The sequence below is a fragment of the Narcine bancroftii genome, chromosome 5, assembly GCF_036971445.1.
Source record: "Narcine bancroftii isolate sNarBan1 chromosome 5, sNarBan1.hap1, whole genome shotgun sequence".
NCBI classification, from domain to species: domain Eukaryota; kingdom Metazoa; phylum Chordata; class Chondrichthyes; order Torpediniformes; family Narcinidae; genus Narcine; species Narcine bancroftii.
This window is the reverse complement of record NC_091473.1, coordinates 219,658,990-219,683,191: the sequence shown is the minus strand read 5'-3', so window position 1 is coordinate 219,683,191 and position 24,202 is coordinate 219,658,990. Positions and strand designations below refer to the sequence as shown.

The 24,202-nt window shown below is 43.2% G+C and overlaps 1 protein-coding gene and 1 long non-coding RNA gene across 5 annotated transcripts in view; one reads left to right on the top strand and one right to left on the bottom strand.

Annotated features, from left to right (window-relative positions):
* Window positions 1–15,084, bottom strand: part of LOC138764887 (uncharacterized) — a 117,773-nt gene extending 102,689 nt beyond the window's left edge. The window contains exon 1 of the long non-coding RNA XR_011358341.1: window positions 15,033–15,084. This is a non-coding gene — a long non-coding RNA (uncharacterized lncRNA). The remainder of the gene's footprint in view (window positions 1–15,032) is intronic.
* The window catches only part of shisa4 (shisa family member 4), a 69,856-nt gene continuing 60,577 nt past the window's right edge, over window positions 14,924–24,202 (top strand). For 2 of the 4 annotated variants that reach the window (XM_069941306.1, XM_069941304.1), the window contains exons 1-2: window positions 14,924–15,223; window positions 19,888–20,011. In XM_069941306.1, coding sequence (XP_069797407.1) covers window positions 14,939–15,223; window positions 19,888–20,011 — 409 coding nt within the window. In that variant the 5' untranslated portion in view covers window positions 14,924–14,938. The remainder of the gene's footprint in view (window positions 15,224–19,887; window positions 20,012–24,202) is intronic. The other 2 variants (XM_069941305.1, XM_069941307.1) reach the window with 2 other exon arrangements.

Sequence of the window (24,202 nt, the reverse complement as noted above, 5' to 3'; positions counted from 1 at the left end):
TGAAAAAGGGAGGAGATAGCTCTATTCACCACAATGGATATGTTGTGAGATTGTGCCAGGGTAAGTTCAGAACAAAGAGTTTACTATGTCACCAACAAAAAGGTAGGCATAGCTTGGACCTATGTGAGTGACCTTTGATTTGAAGGAAATGAGAGGTGTCAAAAGAGAAGAAATCAATGGTGAGAACAAATTCTGCCAGGTGAGTGAGAGTTTTGTTGGAGGTAAATTAGTCAGAACATTGTTTCAGGAAGAAGAAGAAGGCTTAAGACTTTCCTGATTAGGGATGGAGGTGTACAGAGACTTGACATCCATGGTGAAGTTGAGACAGTACGAAACAAGGAATCAGAAGTTGTCAAAGTGGTGATGAAAATGGTAGGTATCCCGGATGTAGGTGGGAAGGGACTGGACAAGGGGAGAGAGGATGGAGTCAAGATATGAGGAGATAAATTTGGTGGAGCAAGAGCAGGTAGAAACTATGGTCCGCCAGGACAGTCTTATTTGTGATCTTGGGAAAGAGATAGAGTTATAGAATCCATGACAGAAAACAGAGAGTGGGAATACAGGGAAGCTATTCACAACAAGCATTAATTTTGGAATCGAAAGGACAATTTCTATATAGGTGGATGATACAAAATTGGAGGGAGGGCCCAGGGTGGTAGTCAATCCTGAGCAAGGCTGCAACATATGACCTGAATGGGTAAACAATTGACAAATGAAAATCAATACAGGTTGGGTCCCCCTTATCCGAAATGTGTGGGACCAGAAGTGTTTCAGATTTTGGAATAATATGTTTAGTGTAACCAAGCAGCACAGTAGCATCAGCAGAATACATGTATAATAACAACCGCAGGCATTCAGACTCCACCTATGATTATGTATTTTGATCAAAAGGTTACAGCACACTGTATTTTACTTTTTTCAATTAAATAATGTTGCTGGTCACGTTACACTCAAACATGGCATTTTAAGTGGAGATGAATTTCAAATTTCACATGAAAATAATGTTTTGTACCTACTTAAAAAAAAACTATCTCTGCTTACTAAAGAAGATAAATACAGCACCAAATACCAGAAATTCTGCTCTCTGGCAAAAAACACAGTGAGTAATGCACACAGGTCTGGCGGTGACAATACTTAGTAACAAACTGGCGCCCACTTGTGGTGTCATGTTGGCACTCAAAAAGTTTTGGATTTTGGAGCATTTCAGATTTTGGAACCTTGGATAAGGGGTACTCGAACTGTAGAATATTTTGGAAGGAACATTTTTTGGAAGTAGAGGTTAAAAAAAACAATTTTGAAGTATAAATACACCAATTGCTAAATAATGAGCCACAGGGTATCAATGCTACAATGTGATGAATAAATTGAAAAGTGGGCAATTGTTATAAACCAGTATTGGATCATGATTAGGTCACACTAAACTACAAAATGAGTGAAGAGGCAATGAAATAGAGAGATAACAAATGATACCAGATGTACAGCACCAAATTTATTAGGAAGCGCAAAGAAACCAAATCTCTTTTGTACAAAGAAGCATGAAAAGTGACATCGTCCTTAAAATTAATAAGATTTTGTTAAAATGGATCCAGAGGGAAAATTGAGAAGAATATATCTAGAAGCCATCATTAAAGGACAGGGATAAAATGTCTTTACCCAAAGACTGGAGCAAATGTAGAAATGCCTATCACAAGGAAAGGATTAAGAATGCAAAAGAACGGTCATGATTGATCAGCCACAGACCTCACTTCTCTTTGGTGCTATATCCGATATCCCTTCAATTCTATGTACTTCTAATCTTTAAGGGGATGGTGGATGAGTAAAGGTGGGTAGGCTGAGAGATTTAGATGCTCAGCTGGAGTATAATTACCAGCATGGACTGGCTGCATTGATTATCTGTTCTGTGCCTTTTATCCTGTCGAACAAAATGAATGATTGGCATGCTGTAGCTCCTGTAGTACTCGGCAATTAGCCACAATACAAGGATGACAAAATATAAATAGTTGGGTATTGAGAGTACCAGTTTTCCAAATAAAATCTCAGATCCAGGAGGATCTGTCACTGATGACCACACATTAGGCTCTAGAGTACCAGGTCATGATAGTCACCCATTTGATGATGGGCACCAAGTCTATGTGGCCACCAATTGGAATCATGGTGCCATGTCAACAATGGACATCCGTTGGAAATTGGGATACCATATCAATGATAGTCTCTCACTGGAATCAGGGCACCATTTAAATGATGGTCATCCATTGGAATCTGGGGCACCAAGCTAATGATGCCCACCCACTGGACTATGATGGGTCATCGATTAGAAACAGTGATACAACATGATCTATCTCCCATCATAAAATTACATTCCTGTCAAATCATTCTGGATAAATAACAAAAAAAAACTGCTGAGGTAGGAACATTTGGCTACTCTGGAGCCTCTTGTAAGCAGTGGTAGCAAAATCCACAAGTGGCAGTTGTGATTCTGCAGTTCATATGCAATGCCCTCAAATAGCTCTGGGTTAGGACTGCACCACATCAGCCTGCTCCATCTTGAACAGGTCAGGTGTCAATTGGCCTGTAAGTTTCTGGAGGTAAACAAGAAATTTAGGGTTTAGTTCCGTACACAAAAGTGTCATGCAACATCTATGGAAAGCAAAAGGCAGCCGAAGGCCTGAAACCTTCTTCAGGTGGGGGTGGGGATGGGGAGGAGAATGAGTTAATAAGTGACGGGGTAGATTCAGGTGGCAGGGAAAGAAGAGAAAGAAGTTGAGTGGTGATAGAGGGAGGGAGCAAAAGGCTGCATCCTCATTCCCACCTCAGAGTTTCAGCTTCACCACCTAATTGAGCTGCTGGAAGGCAGTTCACAGCACTGCAATCCCATGTTAACTGAGGAGTCCTGAACTGCCATAGCACCCAACTGTTCTTCCATAGCAGCATTCTGCCATTCCATAAAATGAAAACCATTGTACAATAGATGCTACTTGCTATCTACGCAACTTCAAATGATGCATCATGTCTCCAGAATTCACAGGATGAACTTCACCAGGAATTATAAAATCAACAACCTTTTTTCTGAATTCTTTATTTGAAAATGTCATTCCAGATCTGCCAGGTAACATGGTTCCTCAGCAAGGTTCCATCTAGCAATTCTTCCACTCATGAGCCTGAGGAATTCACAGTGAAGATTTCCATTTTACACTGATGTGTAAGTTATGTTCAGTGCCAGTTGATCAACTGGTGCAGTTTTGTGCACTCAAGATATTTAGGTACAGACAGAATTGCCATATACAAATGCAGAAAGAAAGAAGGAATTTGCATTGAGAAAATGAAATAAAGGGAGAATGGTAATCAACCAGAAATGTTCATCTGTATCTCTCACCCCTGGATTCTACTTAACCTGCAGTGTGTTTCCAGTATTTTCTGTTTTTATTTCAGGTTTCTGGCATTTTTTTTTACATTTCATCATATGGAGTGAAGAGGTGTCTGAACTGGCATACAGGACATTAGACATGGAAAAATACATCACAGACAACTACCAGACAATTTAGAGCCCTTGGGACAGATGTGTGGGAATTGAACAGTTCACATTGGGATAGCATGCATTTAATCTGCAAAATGGCTTCCTGTTATGTCCCAGTTCGATCTTTCTAAACCAAGATACACAATGAATAATCCTCAGAAAGAAACATTTATCAGAACTGCAGGTCTAAAAATTAATTCTCAACCAAAATGGTAACCTGATTAAATCTACCTGGATTATTCACCACCCCTTCCCCTCCAACAGATGCATTCACCAAATAAGAACCCCCATCATCATACACACATTTAAATAAAATATTCCTATAGGTGGACCCACACAGAAAAAAAACCAATTGATCATACTTCTCTGATTAAACACCACCACATCAGATAGATTTAAAGCCCCAGAATCAGACAGACCCAATGAATAAATATCCCACAGACACCCATGAGAGTACCCCAGAGTTGGAATGATCCAATAAATGCCTCATAGACACCCACCGCAACCCCAGTTCAAATGCCAAAATGCTTAACCACTTACTGAAACACCTTCATAAACAGAGAACCATCTGGTAAACACGGTCATGATCACACTGCCCCTTAATTAAGCACCCCGAAGTCACATTCCTTGATCAAACAACTCATAAAACATCCTACAGGTAAAGCACTTCCACGTTCAACCCTGTCCCAACATGCATCAACATGGGATGAAAGACTCAAACAATCCCATACCTCCTGAATTAATTGTCACGGCAATGACACATACCCAGATATCTAAGATCCCACAACCCTTCGATCAGATTGCACCTAGATTTGGCCCCACCAATAACCACTCCCAGCCCAAAATTCCCAATAGGAAACTCCACCAGAAGCACACACAACATTGGATTAAGCGTCATTCACTTTGATTCTATACAAATGTTCAGATAACCTTCTGCTAAAGACATCCATAATTAGATTAACACATCTCCGAGGAGATATCCCGAAACCAACACAAACAAAATTAGACACTATACACAATTTGCTGGAGAAATTCAGCAGGTCAAGCAACATTGAATAGGCAACATTTGGAGACGGAGCCTTTCATCAAGATGCTCAAATTCCACAGCTACCTCCTGTGTGTGTCAAAAATCAGACACACTTTTGTTAAGCATCAGGAAGTCAGATCTTCCTTTGGATTAAAGAATCCAAAATGAGATACATCCCCAGATTCAAGATACCCTCCCACCCCATCCGCAAACACATGCTCAAAGAACAGTCTGTTTACTGCAGCTAAATAACTGAAATGGATATGATCTTGGTCCTCTAGATGGAGACAGTTTGAACAGATTTCCTTTTCCCTTGTACATTAGTAGGGCAAAGTTTTATCTAGTTTGGTTCAGCATTATTGTGGGAAAGATTAAGAAGAATGTTAGAAGATTATGCATCCTCCTGAGATGCCAGAGATTGCGCCTGTTGTATAAAATGACAATTTATTTGACATTACAAAAGGAATTGCATCTCTGTGTGAAGCCAATTTTGAGAACATGCTCCACAATTCCTTTTGTTCACAGAGCCAAGGTGCCAGTGAGGTTAAACAAGGCCATGCGCAATGTCTGAAGGATGCTGCTTCCTGTAAGTCTCTTGGAATTACAGAAATACACATCAAAATCATATGAATTAAAGATGATGCTTATTCTAGCTTTGTTTTAATCACTGCAAAAAACTCCAAACCCCAAGAAATCTCCCTTGCTTCCTTTAGCATCATGGGATAGATCCCATCAGGCTCTCAGAAATTATGAAAGGCTCAAACCTAAAATGCTGGTTATGCATCTTTGCTACATAAAGTACACTGTTTGACCTGCTGAGTTTCTCCAGCATTGGGTTTTTACCTCAGGAGTTATCCACCCTAATGATATCCAATATTTCTAGCACTTGTTCCTAACTAATACAGATGAGCTCCAAAATATCAGCATATCCGTCCATTAATTCTCAGGCCTCCTTGTCCTCTCTATTGGGAATGAGAGTACTTGTTTAGGATCTGGCTCCATTCATACATTATCTCTCTGGTCAGTGATCATTGGGAGATCAGAGGTGAAGAGGGTGAGCAAATTTAAGTTCTTGGGAGCACTATCTCAGAGGAGCTTTCCTAGAGCCAACACATTGTATTGTGAAGAAAGCACATTAGGGCCTCTACTTCCTCAGGAGTTTATAGAGGTTTCATATGACATCAAAAAACCTGGTAAACATTTACAGATGTGTGGTGGGAAGTGTGCTGATAGATGCATCATGGTCTGGTATGGGGACATCAACACCCCTGAGCAAAAAGGCTGCAAAAGGTAGTGGACACAGCCCAGGACATCACAGGCAACCCCTTCCAACCATCAAGGATATTTACAGGAAACGCTGCCATTGGAGAGCAGCAGCAATGATCAAGGATACACACCACCTAGCATGTGCTTTGATCTCACTGTTACCATCAGAAAAGAGGTAGAGGTGCCACAAGACTTGGACCACCAAGTTAAGGAACAGCTGTTACCCCTCCACCATAAAACTCGTCAACCACAAACTCAATCAGAATGTTTACATTTGTTTATTTGTTTACATGGATACATTGTGCACATTTTTTTTGCACTAATTCTGCCTGACCCACAGGAAAAAGAATCTCAGGGTTGTATGTCTTTTGTCAGAGAGGTGGGCTCTGCGGTCTTCTTCAAAGGAGGTTGCTGCCTGCCAAACTGTGAGGCGCCAAGATGCATGGTTTGAGGCAATATCAGCCCACTGGCAGTGGTCAATGTGGCAGGCACCAAGAGATTTCTTTAGGCAGTCCTTGTACATCTTCTTTGGTGCACCTCTGTCTCGGTGGCCAGTGGAGAGCTCACCATATAACACGATCTTGGGAAGGCGATGGTCCTCCATTCTGGAGACGTGACCTACCCAGCGCAGTTGGATCTTCAGCAGCGTGGATTCGATGCTGCTGGCCTCTGCCATCTCAAGTACTTCGATGTTGGTGATGAAGTCGCTCCAATGAATGTTGAGGATGGAGCGGAGACAATGCTGGTGGAAGTGTTCTAGGAGCCGTAGGTGATGCCGGTAGAGGACCCATGATTCGGAGCCGAACAGGAGTGTGGGTATGACAACGGCTCTGTATATGCTAATCTTTGTGAGGTTTTTCAGTTGGTTGTTTTTCCAGACTCTTTTGTGTCGTCTTCCAAAGGCGCTATTTGCCTTGGCGAATCTGTTGTCTATCTCGTTGTCGATCCTTGCATCCGATGAAATGGTGCAGCCGAGATAGGTAAACTGGTTGACCGTTTTGAGTTTTGTGTGCCCGATGGAGATGTGGGGGGCTGGTAGTCATGGTGGGGAGCTGGCTGATGGAGGACCTCAGTTTTCTTCAGGCTGACTTCCAGGCCAAACATTTTGGCAGTTTCTGCAAAACAGGACGTCAAGCGCTGAAGAGCTGGCTCTAAATGGGCAACTAAAGTGGCATCGTCTGCAAAGAGTAGTTCATGGACAAGTTGCTCTTGTGTCTTGGTGTGAGCTTGCAGGCGCCTCAGATTGAAGAGACTGCCATCCGTGCAGTACCAGATGTAAACGGCATCTTCATTGTTGAGGTCTTTCATGGCTTGTTTCAGCATAATGCTGAAGAAGATTGAAAAGAGGGTTGGTGCGAGAACGCAGCCTTGCTTCATGCCATTGTTAATGGAGAAGGGTTCAGAGAGCTCATTGCTGTATCTGACCCGACCTTGTTGGTTTTCGTGCAGTTGGATAACCTTGTTGAGGAACTTTGGGGGGCATCCGAGGCACTCTAGTATTTGCCAATGCCCTTTCCTACTCACGGTGTCGAAGGCTTTGGTGAGGTCAACAAAGGTGATGTAGAGTCCTTTGTTTTGTTCTCTGCACTTTTCTTGGAGCTGTCTGAGGGCAAAGACCATGTCAGTAGTTCCTCTGTTTGCACGAAAGCCGCACTGTGATTCTGGGAGAAGATTCTCGGCGACACTAGGTATTATTCTATTTAGGAGAATCCTAGCGAAGATTTTGCCTGCAATGGAGAGCAGCGTGATTCCCCTGTAGTTTGAGCAGTCTGATTTCTCGCCTTTGTTTTTGTACAGGGTGATGATGGTGGCATCACGAAGGTCCTGAGGCAGTTTTCCTTGGTCCCAACAAAGCTTAAAAAACTCAAGCAGTTTGACATGCAGAGTTTTGCCGCCAGCCTTCCAGACCTCTGGGGGGATTCCATCCATACCTGCTGCTTTGCCACTTTTCAGTTGTTCGATTGCCTTATATGTCTCATCCTGGGTGAGGACCTCATCCAGCTCTAGCCTTAGGGGCTGTTGAGGGAGCTGGAGCAGGGAGGAATCTTGGACTGAGCGTATCTGACCCGACCAACAAGGTCGGGTCAGATACAGTAATGAGCTCTCTGAACCCTTCTCCATTAACAATGGCGTGAAGCAAGGCTGTGTTCTCGCACCAACCCTCTTTTCAATCTTCTTCAGCATGATGCTGAACCAAGCCATGAAAGACCTCAACAATGAAGACGCTGTTTACATCCGGTACCGCACGGATGGCAGTCTCTTCAATCTGAGGCGCCTGCAAGCTCACACCAAGACACAAGAGAAACTTGTCCGTGAACTACTCTTTGCAGACGATGCCGCTTTAGTTGCCCATTCAGAGCCAGCTCTTCAGCGCATGACGTCCTGTTTTGCGGAAACTGCCAAAATGTTTGGCCTGGAAGTCAGCCTGAAGAAAACTGAGGTCCTCCATCAGCCAGCTCCCCACCATGACTAGCAGCCCCCCCACATCTCCATCGGGCACACAAAACTCAAAACAGTCAACCAGTTTACCTATCTCGGCTGCACCATTTCATCAGATGCAAGGATCGACAACGAGATAGACAACAGACTCGCCAAGGCAAATAGCGCCTTTGGAAGAATACACAAAAGAGTCTGGAAAAACAACCAACTGAAAAACCTCACAAAGATAAGCGTATACAGAGCCGTTGTCATACCCACACTCCTGTTCGGCTCCGAATCATGGGTCCTCTACCGGCATCACCTACGGCTCCTAGAACGCTTCCACCAGCGTTGTCTCCGCTCCATCCTCAACATTCATTGGAGCGCTTTCATCCCTAACGTCGAAGTACTCGAGATGGCAGAGGTCGACAGAATCGAGTCCACGCTGCTGAAGATCCAGCTGCGCTGGGTGGGTCACGTCTCCAGAATGGAGGACCATCGCCTTCCCAAGATCGTGTTATATGGCGAGCTCTCCACTAGCCACCGTGACTGAGGTGCACCAAAGAAAAGGTACAAGGACTGCCTAAAGAAATCTCTTGGTGCCTGCCACATTGACCACTGCCAGTGGGCTGATATCGCCTCAAACCGTGCATCTTGGCGCCTCACAGTTTTGCGGGCAGCAACCTCCTTTGAAGAAGACCGCAGAGCCCACCTCACTGACAAAAGGCAAAGGAGGAAAAACCCAACACCCAACCCCAACCAACCAATTTTCCCCTGCAACCGCTGCAACCGTGTCTGCCTGTCCCGCATCGGACTTGTCAGCCAACAACGAGCCTGCAGCTGACGTGGACATTTACCCCCTCCATAAATCTTCGTCCGCGAAGCCAAGCCAAAGAAAGAGCAGCTGCATCACGTAGGCGCCGCTTGGTTTGCTTCTCTCGTTGTCAGAGGGGCCGTGCACGTGCACTTGGATGCGTCGTTACGTCACTGCCAATGCATAGGCGAGACTTGCCGGCCGCCTTATAAGGCACAGCACGGGCTTTTCAAATTAAATCACTGGAAGCGAAACTGACTCAGTGTGTCGTCTCGTTCTTCTGCTCCCTCTCTAGCTACCGCTACAGGATCATTAAAACAGCTGAGAAGATCACTGGGGTCTCCCCATCCTCTATCGGCAACATTCACTGAGACCGTTTATTAAATAGGGCTCAAATAAATAATTCCATCCAGCAGAGTATCTTTGACCCACTACCATAAAGGAGGTACAGAAGCATCAAAATTAGGACTGCCAGGCTGGGAAATAGCTTCTTCCAGCAGACTGCAAGACTGATGAACAATATCCTATTACCAAACAATCCTGTAATCCCAAATATTCATACATTTATTTGAAATTATATTTTTATGTATATATACAATTATTATGATGTGTGTGTGTGTCTGCATGAGCGTGAGAGTATGTATGCCAGGGTCGGCTCCAAGGGGGGACATCTGCGGCCATTGCCCCCCATAAGGTTGCAGCTATTGTTCACTGTCAGACCTGACCCCCCGTCCGCGTCCCTAGTGTAGGTCATATGATTGAAAATCTCTGTGATTTGTAGTACCTTGTCAAGTATGCCATCAGGGCCAGATGCCTTGCAAGGGTTCACCCTCTTGATAGATGTTCTGACATTGGCCTCAGAGATAGATAAAACAAGGTCACCAGCTTCTGCAAGGATTCTCATTGTTACCATTGAATTCCCCATTTCAAAGCATGCATAAAATGTGATCTGCTCATTGTGGAGTGAGGCTTCACAGCCATTTATGATGTAAGGCTTTGGTTTAAAAGATGTAATATCCTGCAAGCCCTGCCATAGCTGGCAAGTATCTGATTCTGTTTCAACCTTTACTCGGAATTGTCTCTTCTGTGAAGATAACCTTCCACAGGTCACATCCGGACTTCCTGTGGAAATATGGATCACTGGTCTTGAATGCCATCGATCTCGCCCTAATAGGTTGTGAATTATTTGATTCATCCATGGCTTTTGGTTGGGGTACTTACAGTATGTGCATATGGGCACACACTCATTCACACAGATCATGATGAAGTCAGTGATAGCCGTAGCATATTTGTTCAGGTTTGAAGATGTATCCTTAAATATGGTCCAGTCCATCAATTCAAACCAGTCCTGAAGCTGCTCCTCCACCTCCTTTGACCAGTGGCAAATTAACTACCACCCAGGCCCCTTGGCTGAGCTGTTGTAAGGCTCCCCCGGACCCTGACCCCCTCCTCACTCTTGTTGAAGAAAATAAAGTGACAATTAAGTTAAATTAAATAACATATTGGGGGTCCCCAAAGGGTCGATATCGATCCCTGGAGGTCAAGGGGTCGAAATATACCAGGTGGTCAAAAGGGGGCTGATAAACTCCGGGGGGGGTCGGGGGGCAATTGAACTTTTGGGGTTGAAAGAATTGTAAAGCTCGAGGTCCCTGCTCCTGCTCGGGAGCCTGAGATCCCCGATCCTGCCGATCCTTCCTTCTGGGCCCCGAGGCTTAAGCCTACACAGCCTAATGGTTAATCTGCCACTGACTGGTCCTCAGTTTTTGCTTGTACACCAGGCGTAGAAGTACAGCCAGGTGATCAGACTGCCGAGGTCCAGGCATATGATAGCTCAGTAGGCATTTTTGATGGTGGTGTCACAGTGGACCAGCATATTTTTTTCAATTTAAAAAAATGTCAATCAACATGAAGTTACAAAACAAACAAAATCAAAGAAATATTAGAGATATATACAATGATACCAAAATCAAACTACACGTTGATATAATCAACACATTATCAATTTCTGCACAATTGTTTCTAAACACAAAATTACACACCGTGCCAATCTTTAAAAGAAAAGTAGGAAAGAGGAAAAAAGAAAGACCCCTCTCCTCCCCAAAGGAAAAAGATAGAAGAAAAAAAGAGGTAATTCTCCCTTATGATGTGAGAAAATCATGTGTTTTCCAAAAGCATTAATTACACCTGTCCCGCATCGGACTTGTCAGCCACAAACGAGCCTGCAGCTGACGTGGACTTTTACCCCCTCCATAAATCTTCGTCTGCGAAGCCAAGCCAAAAGAATTACATACAGATGAAACATTACATGATTCACCCAAAGCTACTTCCTCCCTTAAGGGAGGAATGTCTTGACATAGACATCATTAGGGATACTACAGATAGTGGTATTGGAGACTGGAGGACAGAATCAATCATCAAAGGTTAATCCTGGTATATCTTAACTACGGGTTCCAGGTTCTTAAAAACATGTTGTAACAATTTCTGAGCTTGTAAATAATCTTCCCCAGGGGAACACAACTGTGCATTTCTGACTCAAATTTCAATTGATATTTTGACAGCCTTATTTTAGGTCTTACATCTGTTAATTTTCCCAATAAAAACAATTCTGGCACCTGAGGGTATCAAATTCCAGTAATTTATTCCAGATTCCCCAAATCTTCCCAAAAGGATCTCACCTTAGGGCATGACCAGGTTGAATGCAAAAAGATCCCTATATCTTGACCGCATCAAAAACGTAAATTGGATCATTCAGATTTCAATTTATTTAATTTTTGCAGTTCCAATTCTACCCAAAATGACTTGTCTCCTCGGTCAAAGAAGGAGGTAATGAACTTCATTTGGGTTGCCCAATAATATTTTTTTTAAAGTCTGGGAGCTTTAATCCTCCAGTTCATAATTCCAGGCTAATTTGTGGTCAAGCATGTTGGCTTCCCTGGTTGCGCAGGTAATATGTTGGTGATAGTTTGTCAGAAATTTCTTCAAGTTGCCCTGGTTGAAGTCTCTTACAATAATTGAGAAGGCATTAGGGTGTGCTGTCTCATGGCTGCTCAATACAGTGCTCAGGCCCTCCAGTGGTTAGCCTGGGGTAGAATGTATACAGCAACTAGGATGATTTCAGAGAACTCCTTCAGCAGATAGAATGGAAGATAATTGATCACCAGATGTTCCAGGTTTGGGGAGCAGGACTGGGACATAACCATCACATGTGTGCATCACGATGAATTAATGATGAAGCAAACACTGCCCTCTCTCCCTGTACCTGATGCCAGTGTCCTGTCTGCATGGTGGAAGCTGTAGCACTGTGTCTGGAATGTTTTCATTCAGCCACGTCTCAATGAAGCCGTCATTATGGCTATCCCTCAAGGCCAAAGATGATGGACTTTATTCCTGTGGGTTCTCAAGTGGCTTGAGTCCAATCTTGGAGAGTGACCCACTGAGCAAAGACAGATGTATTTGTTTTACTTCACAAATCAACCAACTAGTTCCAATGGATTAAAAACCACAATGACTGGAGCTGATGGATTTATTGATGAGTTTGAAGTAACTTCGTCCACCTGTTCCACCATTGAGGTCTCGGTTGGATTGTTCTTTGTCAGGGTCCTCACCCTCAACCTTACCGCCACGGGTGGCCCAACCAGGAGCATAGCTCCAGGTGGCATTGCTCTCGGGATTTCAGGACCACACAACCTTCTCCACATTGACAAGTTGACAATCCACTGAGAAGTCAATGAAGCACATCCCACAGCCATCTCTGATGTCCTTCTGGTGCAATAGTCTGCTTCTGAGTTACTATCACTCTCGGAGGGGATTCCAATATCTCTCATCCACTTTCACTAAGTGCCTCAGACCCAGTGTCATCAAGTATCTCTCACTTAGTGCCAGCTAACATCTCTCGCCCTTTGTCATCTGGCATCCATACTTGTTCAGCGACACACCGTATCACAAATCCAGTGCTATCCAGACCTGTCACCCATCATCAACTGGCATCCCTCATTGACTCACATGGATCCAGTCATTACAGTCTCCTACCAAGTGCGTTACCCACATTTTTTAAAAAGCATTTAGTGAAGATTTAACTCAGAGTTCCAAGATCAAGCTCAAGTTTATTGTTGCATGTACTAAGATGAAGCGGCAAAGTCTTTGTTGCGAGCAGACCGACAGTACAAGTGCAGTTAAAGGAAAGAGCTCATTTGTTACTTGTGGGGGGGGGGGGAGACATTCATAAGTCAGGTAACTGGATTCTTCTTCCACATGGGAGGAGTGTGAAAGTAGCGTGGGACGAGTCTTTCCATATGCCTTTCACCTTCCCTCCTCCTCCTCCTCCCCCTCCTCCTCCCCTCCCCTCCCTCCTCCCCCTCCCCTCCCTCTTCCCCCCTCCCCTCCCTCTTCCCCCCTCCCCTCCCTCTTCCCCCCTCCCTCCTCCTCTTCCTCCCCCTCCCTCTTCCTCCCCCTCCCTCTTCCTCCCCTCCCTCCTCCTCCCCTCCCTCCTCCTCCCCTCCCTCCTCCTCCCCTCCCTCCTCCTCCCCTCCCTCCTCCTCCCCTCCCTCCTCCTCCCCTCCCTCCTCCTCCCCTCCCTCCTCCTCCCCTCCCTCCTCCTCCCCTCCCTCCTCCTCCCCTCCCTCCTCCTCCCCTCCCTCCTCCTCCCCTCCCTCCTCCTCCCCTCCCTCCTCCTCCCCTCCCTCCTCCTCCCCTCCCTCCTCCTCCCCTCCCTCCTCCTCCCCTCCCTCCTCCTCCCCTCCCTCCTCCTCCCCTCCCTCCTCCTCCCCTCCCTCCTCCTCCCCTCCCTCCTCCTCCCCTCCCTCCTCCTCCCCTCCCTCCTCCTCCCCTCCCTCCTCCTCCCCTCCCTCCTCCTCCCCTCCCTCCTCCTCCCCTCCCTCCTCCTCCCCTCCCTCCTCCTCCCCTCCCTCCTCCTCCCCTCCCTCCTCCTCCCCTCCCTCCTCCTCCCCTCCCTCCTCCTCCCCTCCCTCCTCCTGTAAGGTAAAACATCATGAGATGGGAATGTGTAGGGAGTTACCCTGTACAGGGCAGTAACAAGAAGGGGAGGTGTCCTTGTACTACTGTTAGGTAAAACATCATGAGATGGGAATGTACGGGGCAGTAACAAGATGTGAATGCATCCTTGTACTTACAAGATAAGAGAGACATTGATGGATTGAGAGGCAGGAAGCTAGCAGGGAAAGGATAGCAACAGTTTTAGTCATTGGACAAGTAATGATATGATGATGTTCTAAGCACATATCCAAGGGTATAAAAAATTACCATTTTGCTGATAACGGCAGAATGCATTCTCCGACTAACTTTGTTAGTCGCAAGTGTTACAATCCGGTAATAAAGAACAAAGAACCCTGATTTCGACTCAGCCTGGTGTTTGTCTCACTCATTCATGAACAAAGCAGACCTAACACTCCTCCCCTTCCTCCTCCTCCTCCCCTCCCTCCTCCTCCTCCCCTCCCTCCTCCTCCTCCCCTCCCCCCTCCTCCTCCCCTCCCCCCTCCCTCCTCCCCTCCCCCCTCCCTCCTCCCCTCCCCCCTCCCTCCTCCTCCTCCCCTCCCTCCTCCTCCTCCCCTCCCCCCTCCCTCCTCCCCTCCCTCCTCCTCCCCTCCCTCCTCCTCCCCTCCCTCCTCCTCCCCTCCCTCCTCCCCCCCTCCCTCCTCCTCCCCCTCCCCCTCCCCCTCAGCTTGCGGCAGAGCTCCAGCAACCAGGGTTCGATTCTGACTTTGGATGCTGTCTGTGTGGAGTTTGCACCATTTCCCTGTGGCCACGTGGGTTAACCCACCGTGATGATGGTGTCTTTCCCCACTGCCCAAGAACTTGGCTCTGTAATTTCCCTCCCTCGTCCAAAGATGGCAAGTTAATGGGGGTTGATGGGCCTATGAGAGAGATGGGCCAATTAGGACATATGGTGGGAGATGGCTCCGAGAACAGGCACAGACAGGACGGGCTGAACGACCTCTCTCGTACGTCGGGAGAGAAAATAACGACTTGCCACTCACTCGGTCTGTCGCTCCCGGTCGCGCGCGCGTCCGTTGCAGGTTCCCGCCGTGGCAGCAGCAGTCAGTGCGCGCGCGCGCGTGTCCCGAGATCCCAGGCTCCGTTTCCGCAGCTCGCGAGCCTTCCGTTAGGGGAATGGGCCTCGCCCGGGGTGGAGGGCCGCTGCTGGCGGCTCTGTTCATCGTCGGAGCAGGTAAGGAAAGGGCGTCGTGCCTCTCGGTCGCTGGGAGCGAGGGCTCAGGAGTGTCGAGAACCCGAAAAACGCCATCGCCTCCCCTGTGTAAACCATGTCCGAAGCACCTTCACCTCCTCCCTGCGTCAAGCCGCCTCCCCCTACGACCCTCACCCCTTCCCAATGTCCTATCACACCGCCACCATTCCTTCCAACCTGACTTTCTATCCCCTCAACGTAGCCCTACCCACGCCCACCTCTTGTCTCATGGTCAGAATTGTATTCATTCTGTTGTTGCTTTCTGGCAGAATCAGTTAATCTTGGTGCATTTGACCATTGTACTTCTCAATCATTCAGAAGGCAACCTCTTCCCCCTCGCCAACACAATTCCTGTTCTCTCTGTAACCCCTTGATTAAAATAAACCACTACCCTCAGCATAAATCCTCACCCTGCAGTTCACAACCACTTGCAATACAATATTCTCCCCAGAAAATACATTTTCCCTACAATGACTTTTATGTTCCCCACTCCCCATGTTTACAGTCAGTCCCAATATCCTAATCAACCTTCGCAAGTAACCCATCTCCAGAAATGGCCATCATGTACAACACACATTATATAATCCCTCTGCACACAACACAATCCAATACAAATCATTTGTGCCCTCACCACTTCTCCAAAAATAGGAAATGTATATCTACTTTCTATTATAACATCATGACTGAACCAAAGCACTCAAGCCCATTTCTCATAAAAGTGGCCTTCCTACCCTGCTACACCAAACCCTGCTACACCAAAATTTTTTCATTATATAAATTCTCTGAAAACAAATCTAATATCTTTTTACCCCATAAACCTACTTCTGATCAGACCCCATACCAAAACCCTTACCCACACACCAAACATTCCCATACCATGACCTAATTTATACACATCCTCCTCACTAAGATGAAGCTAAGTCAAGAATTCCTAATAGATTTAAGAAACAATCATTTGAATTCATCTATATAGCCATATTAAACCTGTCTGTTGAGTTAAGCCAAATTTTTTTTTAAGTGAAAAAAGGGAAAAACACCTAAAAACTACATCTAATCAAGAATGCCAAAGCATGTTTTAGAGATGCTTCAAACATGTTTACATTTCTCACATAGTGGATTAATATCTGCATAAAAATGAGATAATTTAAGTTTGGACATATGAGTTCTATGTACCATCTTAAATTGTAGTAAGCAGTGTGTTGCACAAAATGAGGAATCATTAGTCAAGCTGAGAGTAGAATACCAATTTTCATCTGAAAATGTTATGTTCAAATCTCATTCCCACTCGCTCTTGATCCCAGCCATGGAGAATGATTTTAAATTCAATAAATTATAAATGCATGACTTCCATCCACCAATGAAAATAAAACTAAATTTAAAAAATAGATCAAGAACATAAGTATTTGAAATTTGTGAGAAATCAGAAAGCTTAAACTGAACAAAATGTTTAATATGTAAATATCTAAAAAATCTTTGTTAGAAAGATTAAATTTAGCTGATAATTGTTCAAAAGAGGCAAAATTATTTGGGATAAAGAGATCGTTAAAATTGTGCATGCCTAATCTATGACATTCCTTGAAACTTGCGTCCAGCAAGGACAGCTGAAAATGATGTAGCCCCTTTCACACTTGCATCCCACTAAATTGGTTGTTCAGTGTCCTGGGATAGGAATAGGGGTTTGGCTTTTCATACTTGACCACTCCTAACTGGGATACTGAATGCTTTCAGACTTGCAAGGAGCCATCCCCGGGGTTAGGACTGTTCTACCTTCTACGGTGACATCTTGACGCATCGAGTGATGGTGGACCTGCCCTAAATCCTAATCAATGTATTATGATCTTAAATTTGAACAAAATTAATCATGCCTAATTATAACATAATTAAGCTTTATGTACAGCATATTATAAGCCCTTCAGCCCCTATTGTTGTTGTGCCAACTTATATAAACCTTTATAAGGGACGTGGGAAAGTGCTAGCAATAAATAGCAATAGCAGACAATTTTTAATCAGGGTGGAAAAGTTGGTAGCGCTATAGCACTCAATTTGTATAGCGTGGGAAAGTTGGTAGCACTATCGCATGCAATTTATAAATACCATGGGGGGGGATGGGGAAGCAATGGCTGTGCTGCCCTCCCAGAATTCCATGCAGCAGAGAAAGGGCTGTATGCCCAACTGCATTCCCGGAGAATTCATGGAAGGTTTCTCTGCAACACAGCATTCTGGGAAGTCAGGTCTGCCATTGCTTTATCCCACAGTCTTTATAAATTGTGTGCTATAGTGCTACCAATTTTCCCATGCTGTTTAAAAATTGTCCACTATTACTATTTATTTCCCATCTATCTTTCCCGCTGCAACGTTCCCATGGCAAAGTTTATATCTTCATTTTAATCTTTTCTTCCTTCATATTCCTGCACTCACTCAAAAACTTGGGTCATTTCAATCCCACAATACTTGATCGCAATGACGGCGTCTGCAGACGCCAGGGATTGTACTAAGGGTCGAGGCCATCAATCCCTGGCGTGAGGTGATTTTGCTTTCACACTAGACACTTTAAAGGCTGATTGGAAGTTAATTCCTGGAATCAAGTGTAAAAGGGGTTATTAATAGGACCAGTCAAGGAAAACACACATGCTCTGAAGCAATTCTCACAACACATCCTCAATCCTTTATTTAAATTTTATTTAAGTTTCATACATGTATTAATATCCAAATACAAAAAGTCTCCTTGATTTGTGTAAATACTCATAATAAATACATAGTATATAATATTTCCCCCCATACCTCCCCCCTAAATAATGAGCCCATAACGATAGAAAAAAGAAATAGAAGTAAGGAGAAAAGAATCAGAATAGCTTACAAAATTTAAATTACTTTTGCCTATATATAACATATAGATATAGAAGGGTCTAGGCTCAGGAAATCTTTCATAATATCTACTATTTGTAAATATGGGCACCAAATTGTTTTTTTAAATTATCATACCTATTCCCAAATTTGAATCTCATTTCCATGAGACTGCTATATTTTTCCTTGTAATTCCCTAAGCAATTTTCACATATTGTGCTTGATAGTTATTAAGTTTTAATTTTGGCCTAATTCCAGAAAGATTACCTTTCAAAAAAAATTGCATCTTAAGGAAATTTAATTTCCGTAACCCTTTCCAAAAATATTGCTAATTCTGTCCAAAAAGTCTCAATTTTGAACATGACCAAGTAGAGTACAAAAAAAAGTACCTATCTCCTGATTACACCTAAAACATTTATTTAAATCAGACTTCAACCTATTTAATTTTGTGGGTAAGATGTAATTAATGCAATCTTTATCTAACATTTATTGTATTTATCATACCATCATAGCACAATTCCAATCAGTTTTTCTCTCCAATAGTAATTTTTAAATCAGTTCCCCACCTTTGTCTAGATTTATGAATTCTTTGTTTCCGTACTCCCTTTTATAATAAAAGGGATATAAACATTGCAGATATAAACTTAATAAATTTATTAGAAATCAAATCTTCTATTTCACTCCTTTCAGGTAGTAAAATTGTTGGACCCAATTTGATAATAACCAAATATTGTATTATTTTGAATGGTGCCTGTGATGTGTTAATTAATCAAATGTCATTAATTTCCTCCCTTCAAAACAATCCATTATTCTTTAATTCCTTTAATGGACTAATTATTGTAAAAGGGATGTTTATTTTGAGTTAATATTTTTTTAGGTTCCGACCAACCTATGGTAATTGCTTTTGTTGCAGAAAAGGCCTTTGATAGAGTGGAGTTTTTTTGTTTAAAGTTTTGGAGAAGTTTAACTTTGGGCCTCTTTTTAAGAGGATTTAAGGCTTTATATAAAAATTCTACGGCTAGAGTTGTGACAAATGGACTGGTTTCTTCTTTTGTATTATCTAGATCGACTAGACAGGGCTGTCCTTTGTCACCAGCTCTATTTGCATTGGTCATTGAACCCTTAGCTCAGTTAATTAGACAAGATAGTAATATTAAAGGTATTCAGGTGAAAGCTGATAAATATAAAATAAATTTGTTTGCAGGTGACATTTTGATATATTTTACACAACCTTTGAAATCTTTGGGGAGTCTACATGATAGATTGGAGCAGTATGGTGAAATATCACCATATAAAATTAACTGGGAGAAGAGTGAAATTATGCCTTTGGGTGTAGTGGATTATTCGCTTTGTAGGCATATTGCAAAATTTAAGTGGTCTGATTGGATTAAATATTTAGGTATCATTATAGATAGTAATTATAATTTATATGAATTAAACTTTTTACCTTTGTCTAAAATTAAATATGATTTAAATCGGTGGAAAGGTTTACCTATAATGTTAATAGGATGTGTTAATTGTGTTAAAAGGGATATCTTTCCCCATATTCATACCTTTTTCAGACTATTCCTTGTAAGATTCCTCAAAAAGTTTTAAAATATTTGAATGCTTAGGTGAGGAAATTTTTGTGGAAAGGTAAAATGGTGAAGGGGTGATTACAGAAATTAATTTGAAAGTATGCTTTAGGAGGATTGCAACTTCCTAATTTTCAGAATTATTATGAATCGACACAGTTGAAATTTATTAATAGGTTGTTTGAAGTGGATAAACCTTTTATATGGGCTAATATTGAACTATTTCAGATTGATGAGAAGAGGATGGATGAGTATAAATGGAATTCTCAGTTATTACAGAGTTATAATTTAGCAGTGTTGAAGCATTTAATGGAATTATGGATTAAGAAGAATGAAATTATAGGTACTGAAGGTAAAATTTTGGCTAAAACTCCTTTGTTTCAAAATAAGCTTTTTCCATTTACATTTAATAATCAACTTTTGAAATTGTGGGAACAGAAAGGAATTAGATTGGTAGAAGATTGCTATGAGGCTGGATATTTTATTTCATTTCAAAGAATGAAAGAGAAATATGAAATATCTTCGAATACTTTGTTTTCTTATTATCAAGTTAAACCACTGTGTGACAGAGTATATAGAAATGTTTTTGGGAGATAAATTAGTGAAAGGTCACATGCAAACACTTTAAAACAGATCTTATGTGAAATACTGGAGACATAGTGGCTTCTCACACCTTTTTGCAAGAGCTTTGAAGAGAGCTCCAGAGACATCACTAATGGATTATTGTTTATCAAGGCAACAGATGAAAGAGCAGGCTGGAGCTGCTATTGTCTGCAGGAGAGTTTTACTATTGTAAGAGGGTCACGTAGTTTTGCAAGCAAAGAATTAAACAGGCTTTCTCTCAGTATCAGAGTGCGTGAGAGAGAGACACACACACGCATACACACAGAGATAACTTGTACAGTGTTGAACAGGACAAGCTGGCAAGAAGCCCAGTGTGGAAGATGGCCTAGTCACAACCCTTGTGGTTCATGCAAGAGGAGAGGACTGGCTGCCTAATGTTTCACTTGGAAAAAGTGAAACAAAAAGGAACTCTGTGGTGACCTGAAAAAAAGAGATTATCATCTGGAGAACCCTGATGGGGCAAGTTTCGTCAGCAAGACACTGAGGTGACTGATGGAAGTACATCAGTTGTGGATGTCCTGGAACAACATATCTCTAAAAACCAACAAGAACCTTCCTGAGTTCCTGAGCGGTAACCATTTACCTATCGAGCACCAAGGCCTGGTGAACTTTATAAATGTTAAATTCTATGCACAGAATAAGAATTGCCTGCAACCAGTGAACTTGGAGGAATGAGAAGTGAGATTGGACTGTGAACCAAATAACTTTTCTGAACTTACATACACACATTACATACACATGCGCTTCAAATTAGAAGGGGGTTAAGTTAATAATAGATTAGTTAAAGTTTGATTCTCTTTTCATGTTTAAATATAATTAAAAGCAACTTTTGTTTAAGTAACCATTTGTCTTGGTGAATGTCTATTGCTGCTGGGTTTTGGGGTCCTCTGGGCTCATAACAACTGTTGGATAATTTTGGGTGTATGTCACGGTTACCTAGGCATCTAAATTTGAAATCTTTCTTACTGATGGTGGTAAGAAAGGATTTATATCCAAGATGTATTCTTTATTGCAGACTAAAATGCTTATTATTAAACTGGGAAAAAGATCTGTCTAATATATATATATATATATATATATATTTCTCAGAAGGATTAGATGTCTGTATGTGAGGACAGTATGACTAAAATTGTGAATGTAAGATATAGATTGGTTTATTATAATTTTCTTCATCAGATGTACCTGATGCTGGAGAAATTAAGGAAATATGTTTATTTCTTCTGATTTATGTTTCAGGTGCCATAAACAAGTTGGTTCTTTTTTACATTCTACTTGGTCATGTGAGACAGTGAAACATTTTTGGAATAGACTTAAGGAACTTTTAGAAGCTATATTCAAATTTAAAATTTAACTTGATCCTATGGTATTTTTTACTGGGTTATATTAAGAAATTGAGTTTGGAATTAAAATTAGAAAAGTTTCAAATTGCTTTTTTGAAGTTTTCCATAGCTGTGGCTAGAAAATGTCTGGCAATTACTTGGAAAAACGAGACCGATTTGAGTATTCAACAATGGCATTTGGAAATGAGATCTAATATTCCATTGGAAAAGATAACATATCATTTATGTAATAATCATTCCTTTTTTGTTAAAACTTGGAGCCCATATATGAATTTGTAATAGCTTTTTTTTTCCCACAAATTGATGGTGTTGCCCCAAACCATGGCAGTAATTGAAGGTTGTTATGTTATTTGATCTCCTATTCTATTGTCCTCTTTCTTTCTTTTGGGATAGTTTAGATGGGGGTTGGGAGGGGTGGGTGGGTTATATGGGGTAAAAATACTATGTATTTAATTGTATTTTTATTGTATGACTTGTTATGATCAATAAATAAAATTTTCAAAAAAATCTTTTTAAGTTTTTGATAATTATTAATCCCCATTTCAACATTTATCTTGTTCCATACATTTAGCAAGTATCTCCAATTAATAAAGTATTATAAAATCCTCAATCCTGAAAATGTGAGCATGTGCTGTCCATCAAATGAACTCTCAGCCCTTACCATCCACCCTTGAAACAGTTGGCACAAACCATACCACCAATCACTCTCATAAATCCTTTCCCTTCATCTCCCCCAGTCAGTCTGTCAACTATCCATCATGGTGTTCTTCTGTATGCAAATCTGAACCCCAGATAGTCTATCAGCATGGACTAACTGGATGCAAAGGCCCATTAAATCCTGTATGACTCCATACTTTTGTACACCCCCCAACTACCACCACCTCCCCCTCTTCAGCAGGCTTGACAAAAATAAACAGTTCTTTGCCACACAAAATTATTTGTATTCTTCATAGTTGGTGAGAAGTGGTGTTCTGCAGAGATCTGTTTTGGGATTTTTTTTTATATATAAATGACCTGGATGAGGAAGTGGAATGGTGGGTTAGTAAGATTTCAGATGACACAAAGATTGATAGGATGCAGAGTTGGGCTGAGAGGCGGCAGTAACGTATGAAGTAGTTCATTTCAGTAGGTCAGATTTGAAGCCAGAATGCAATGTTAATGGGAGGACTCTGAGCAGTGAGAACCAAGAGATCTTGGGACTCATGCCTATAAGGACATTCAAAGGACAATTGACAGTTAAGAAGGCGTATAATTACAAATTGGATTGCACTCTGAAAGAGAAGGTGTGTAATGATTTAAATATATAAATGGAATTCCAGAATTATAGCCAGCAGAACCGACAACCCCATTTTAAAATATGGTTAAAATATGAAGTGAGACCTGTGGAGGCTCTGGACTGAAGACGATTGTCATCAAAGACAAAATGAACTTGTACCCTGTAGTGGCGGCTACACTGCTAACTGAAGGATCACACAACCAGATGGGTTGAGTTCAGTGAGCAAAAACTGATTTATTGCAGGCTGCCTGGCTGGTCTTATACTCCCAGCCTGGCTGAGAACCGCGCTGGGGGTCCCCGACGTCACCAGGGCATCACGTGGGTCCCCAAACGCGGGCTTCTGAGCCCGGTGCCAAAGTTGGGAGGAAAACACTGATGGCGCCATTTTGGCCAGCTGCCCCGCCGCGTTCGTGACAAGCGGGGTCGGTTCGCGTGCCACCATACAGCCCCCCCCCCCGCCCAGAACCAGCGCCAATGTCCTTTTTTTTCGGGTGGCCTCGCTTCTTGGGTTGGGCCACAACTACTGGTTCAGTGGGGTCGAGGTGGGCTGGCTTTAACCTGTCCACCGTAAACAGTTCCCTCTTACAACCAATGTCCAGTGTGAAAGTGGATCCCGAACGCTGGACGACTTTGTACGGCCCTTTGTATGGTCTTCGTAGAGGTGCTGTGGATGGGCCCCACCTGATGAAAACGTACTCTGCGGAGTACAGCTCGTTGTGGATGTAAGAGGCCCGTGTGCCATGTCTGGGCGGCGGTGGGGTGTGAAGGAGTCCCAACTGGGCCCAGAGGTGGGGAAGTAGACCGTGCGGTGGCTGCTGGGGTTTGTGAGGTGCATTGACGAACTCACTGGGTAGGGCTAGTGGTGCACCATAGATCAGCTCGGCTGATGGCACCTGTAGGTCTTCTTTGGGTGTCGAGTGGATGCCCAGGAACACCCAAGGCAGCTCGTCCACCAAGTTGGGGCCGGTGAGGCGGGCCATAAGTGCCAACTTAAGGTGGCGGTGCATTCGCTCAACAAGCCCATTGGCCTGTGGGTGATAGGCTGTGGTGTGATGTAGCTCGATCCCCAGCCTTTTGGCGAGCTGTGCCCAGAGCGTAGAAGTGAACTGAGCACCCCGATCACTGGTGAGGTAGTTCGGGGCGCCAAACCAGGCAACCCAACCGTTCAAAAGCGATCGGGAGCAGGAGTTCGTGGAGGCATCTGGCATCGGGATCGCCTCAGGCCAACGAGTGGTGTAATCTACCACTGTGAAAAGGTAACGGTTACCTCGGGAAACGGGTAAGGGTCCAATGATGTCCACAT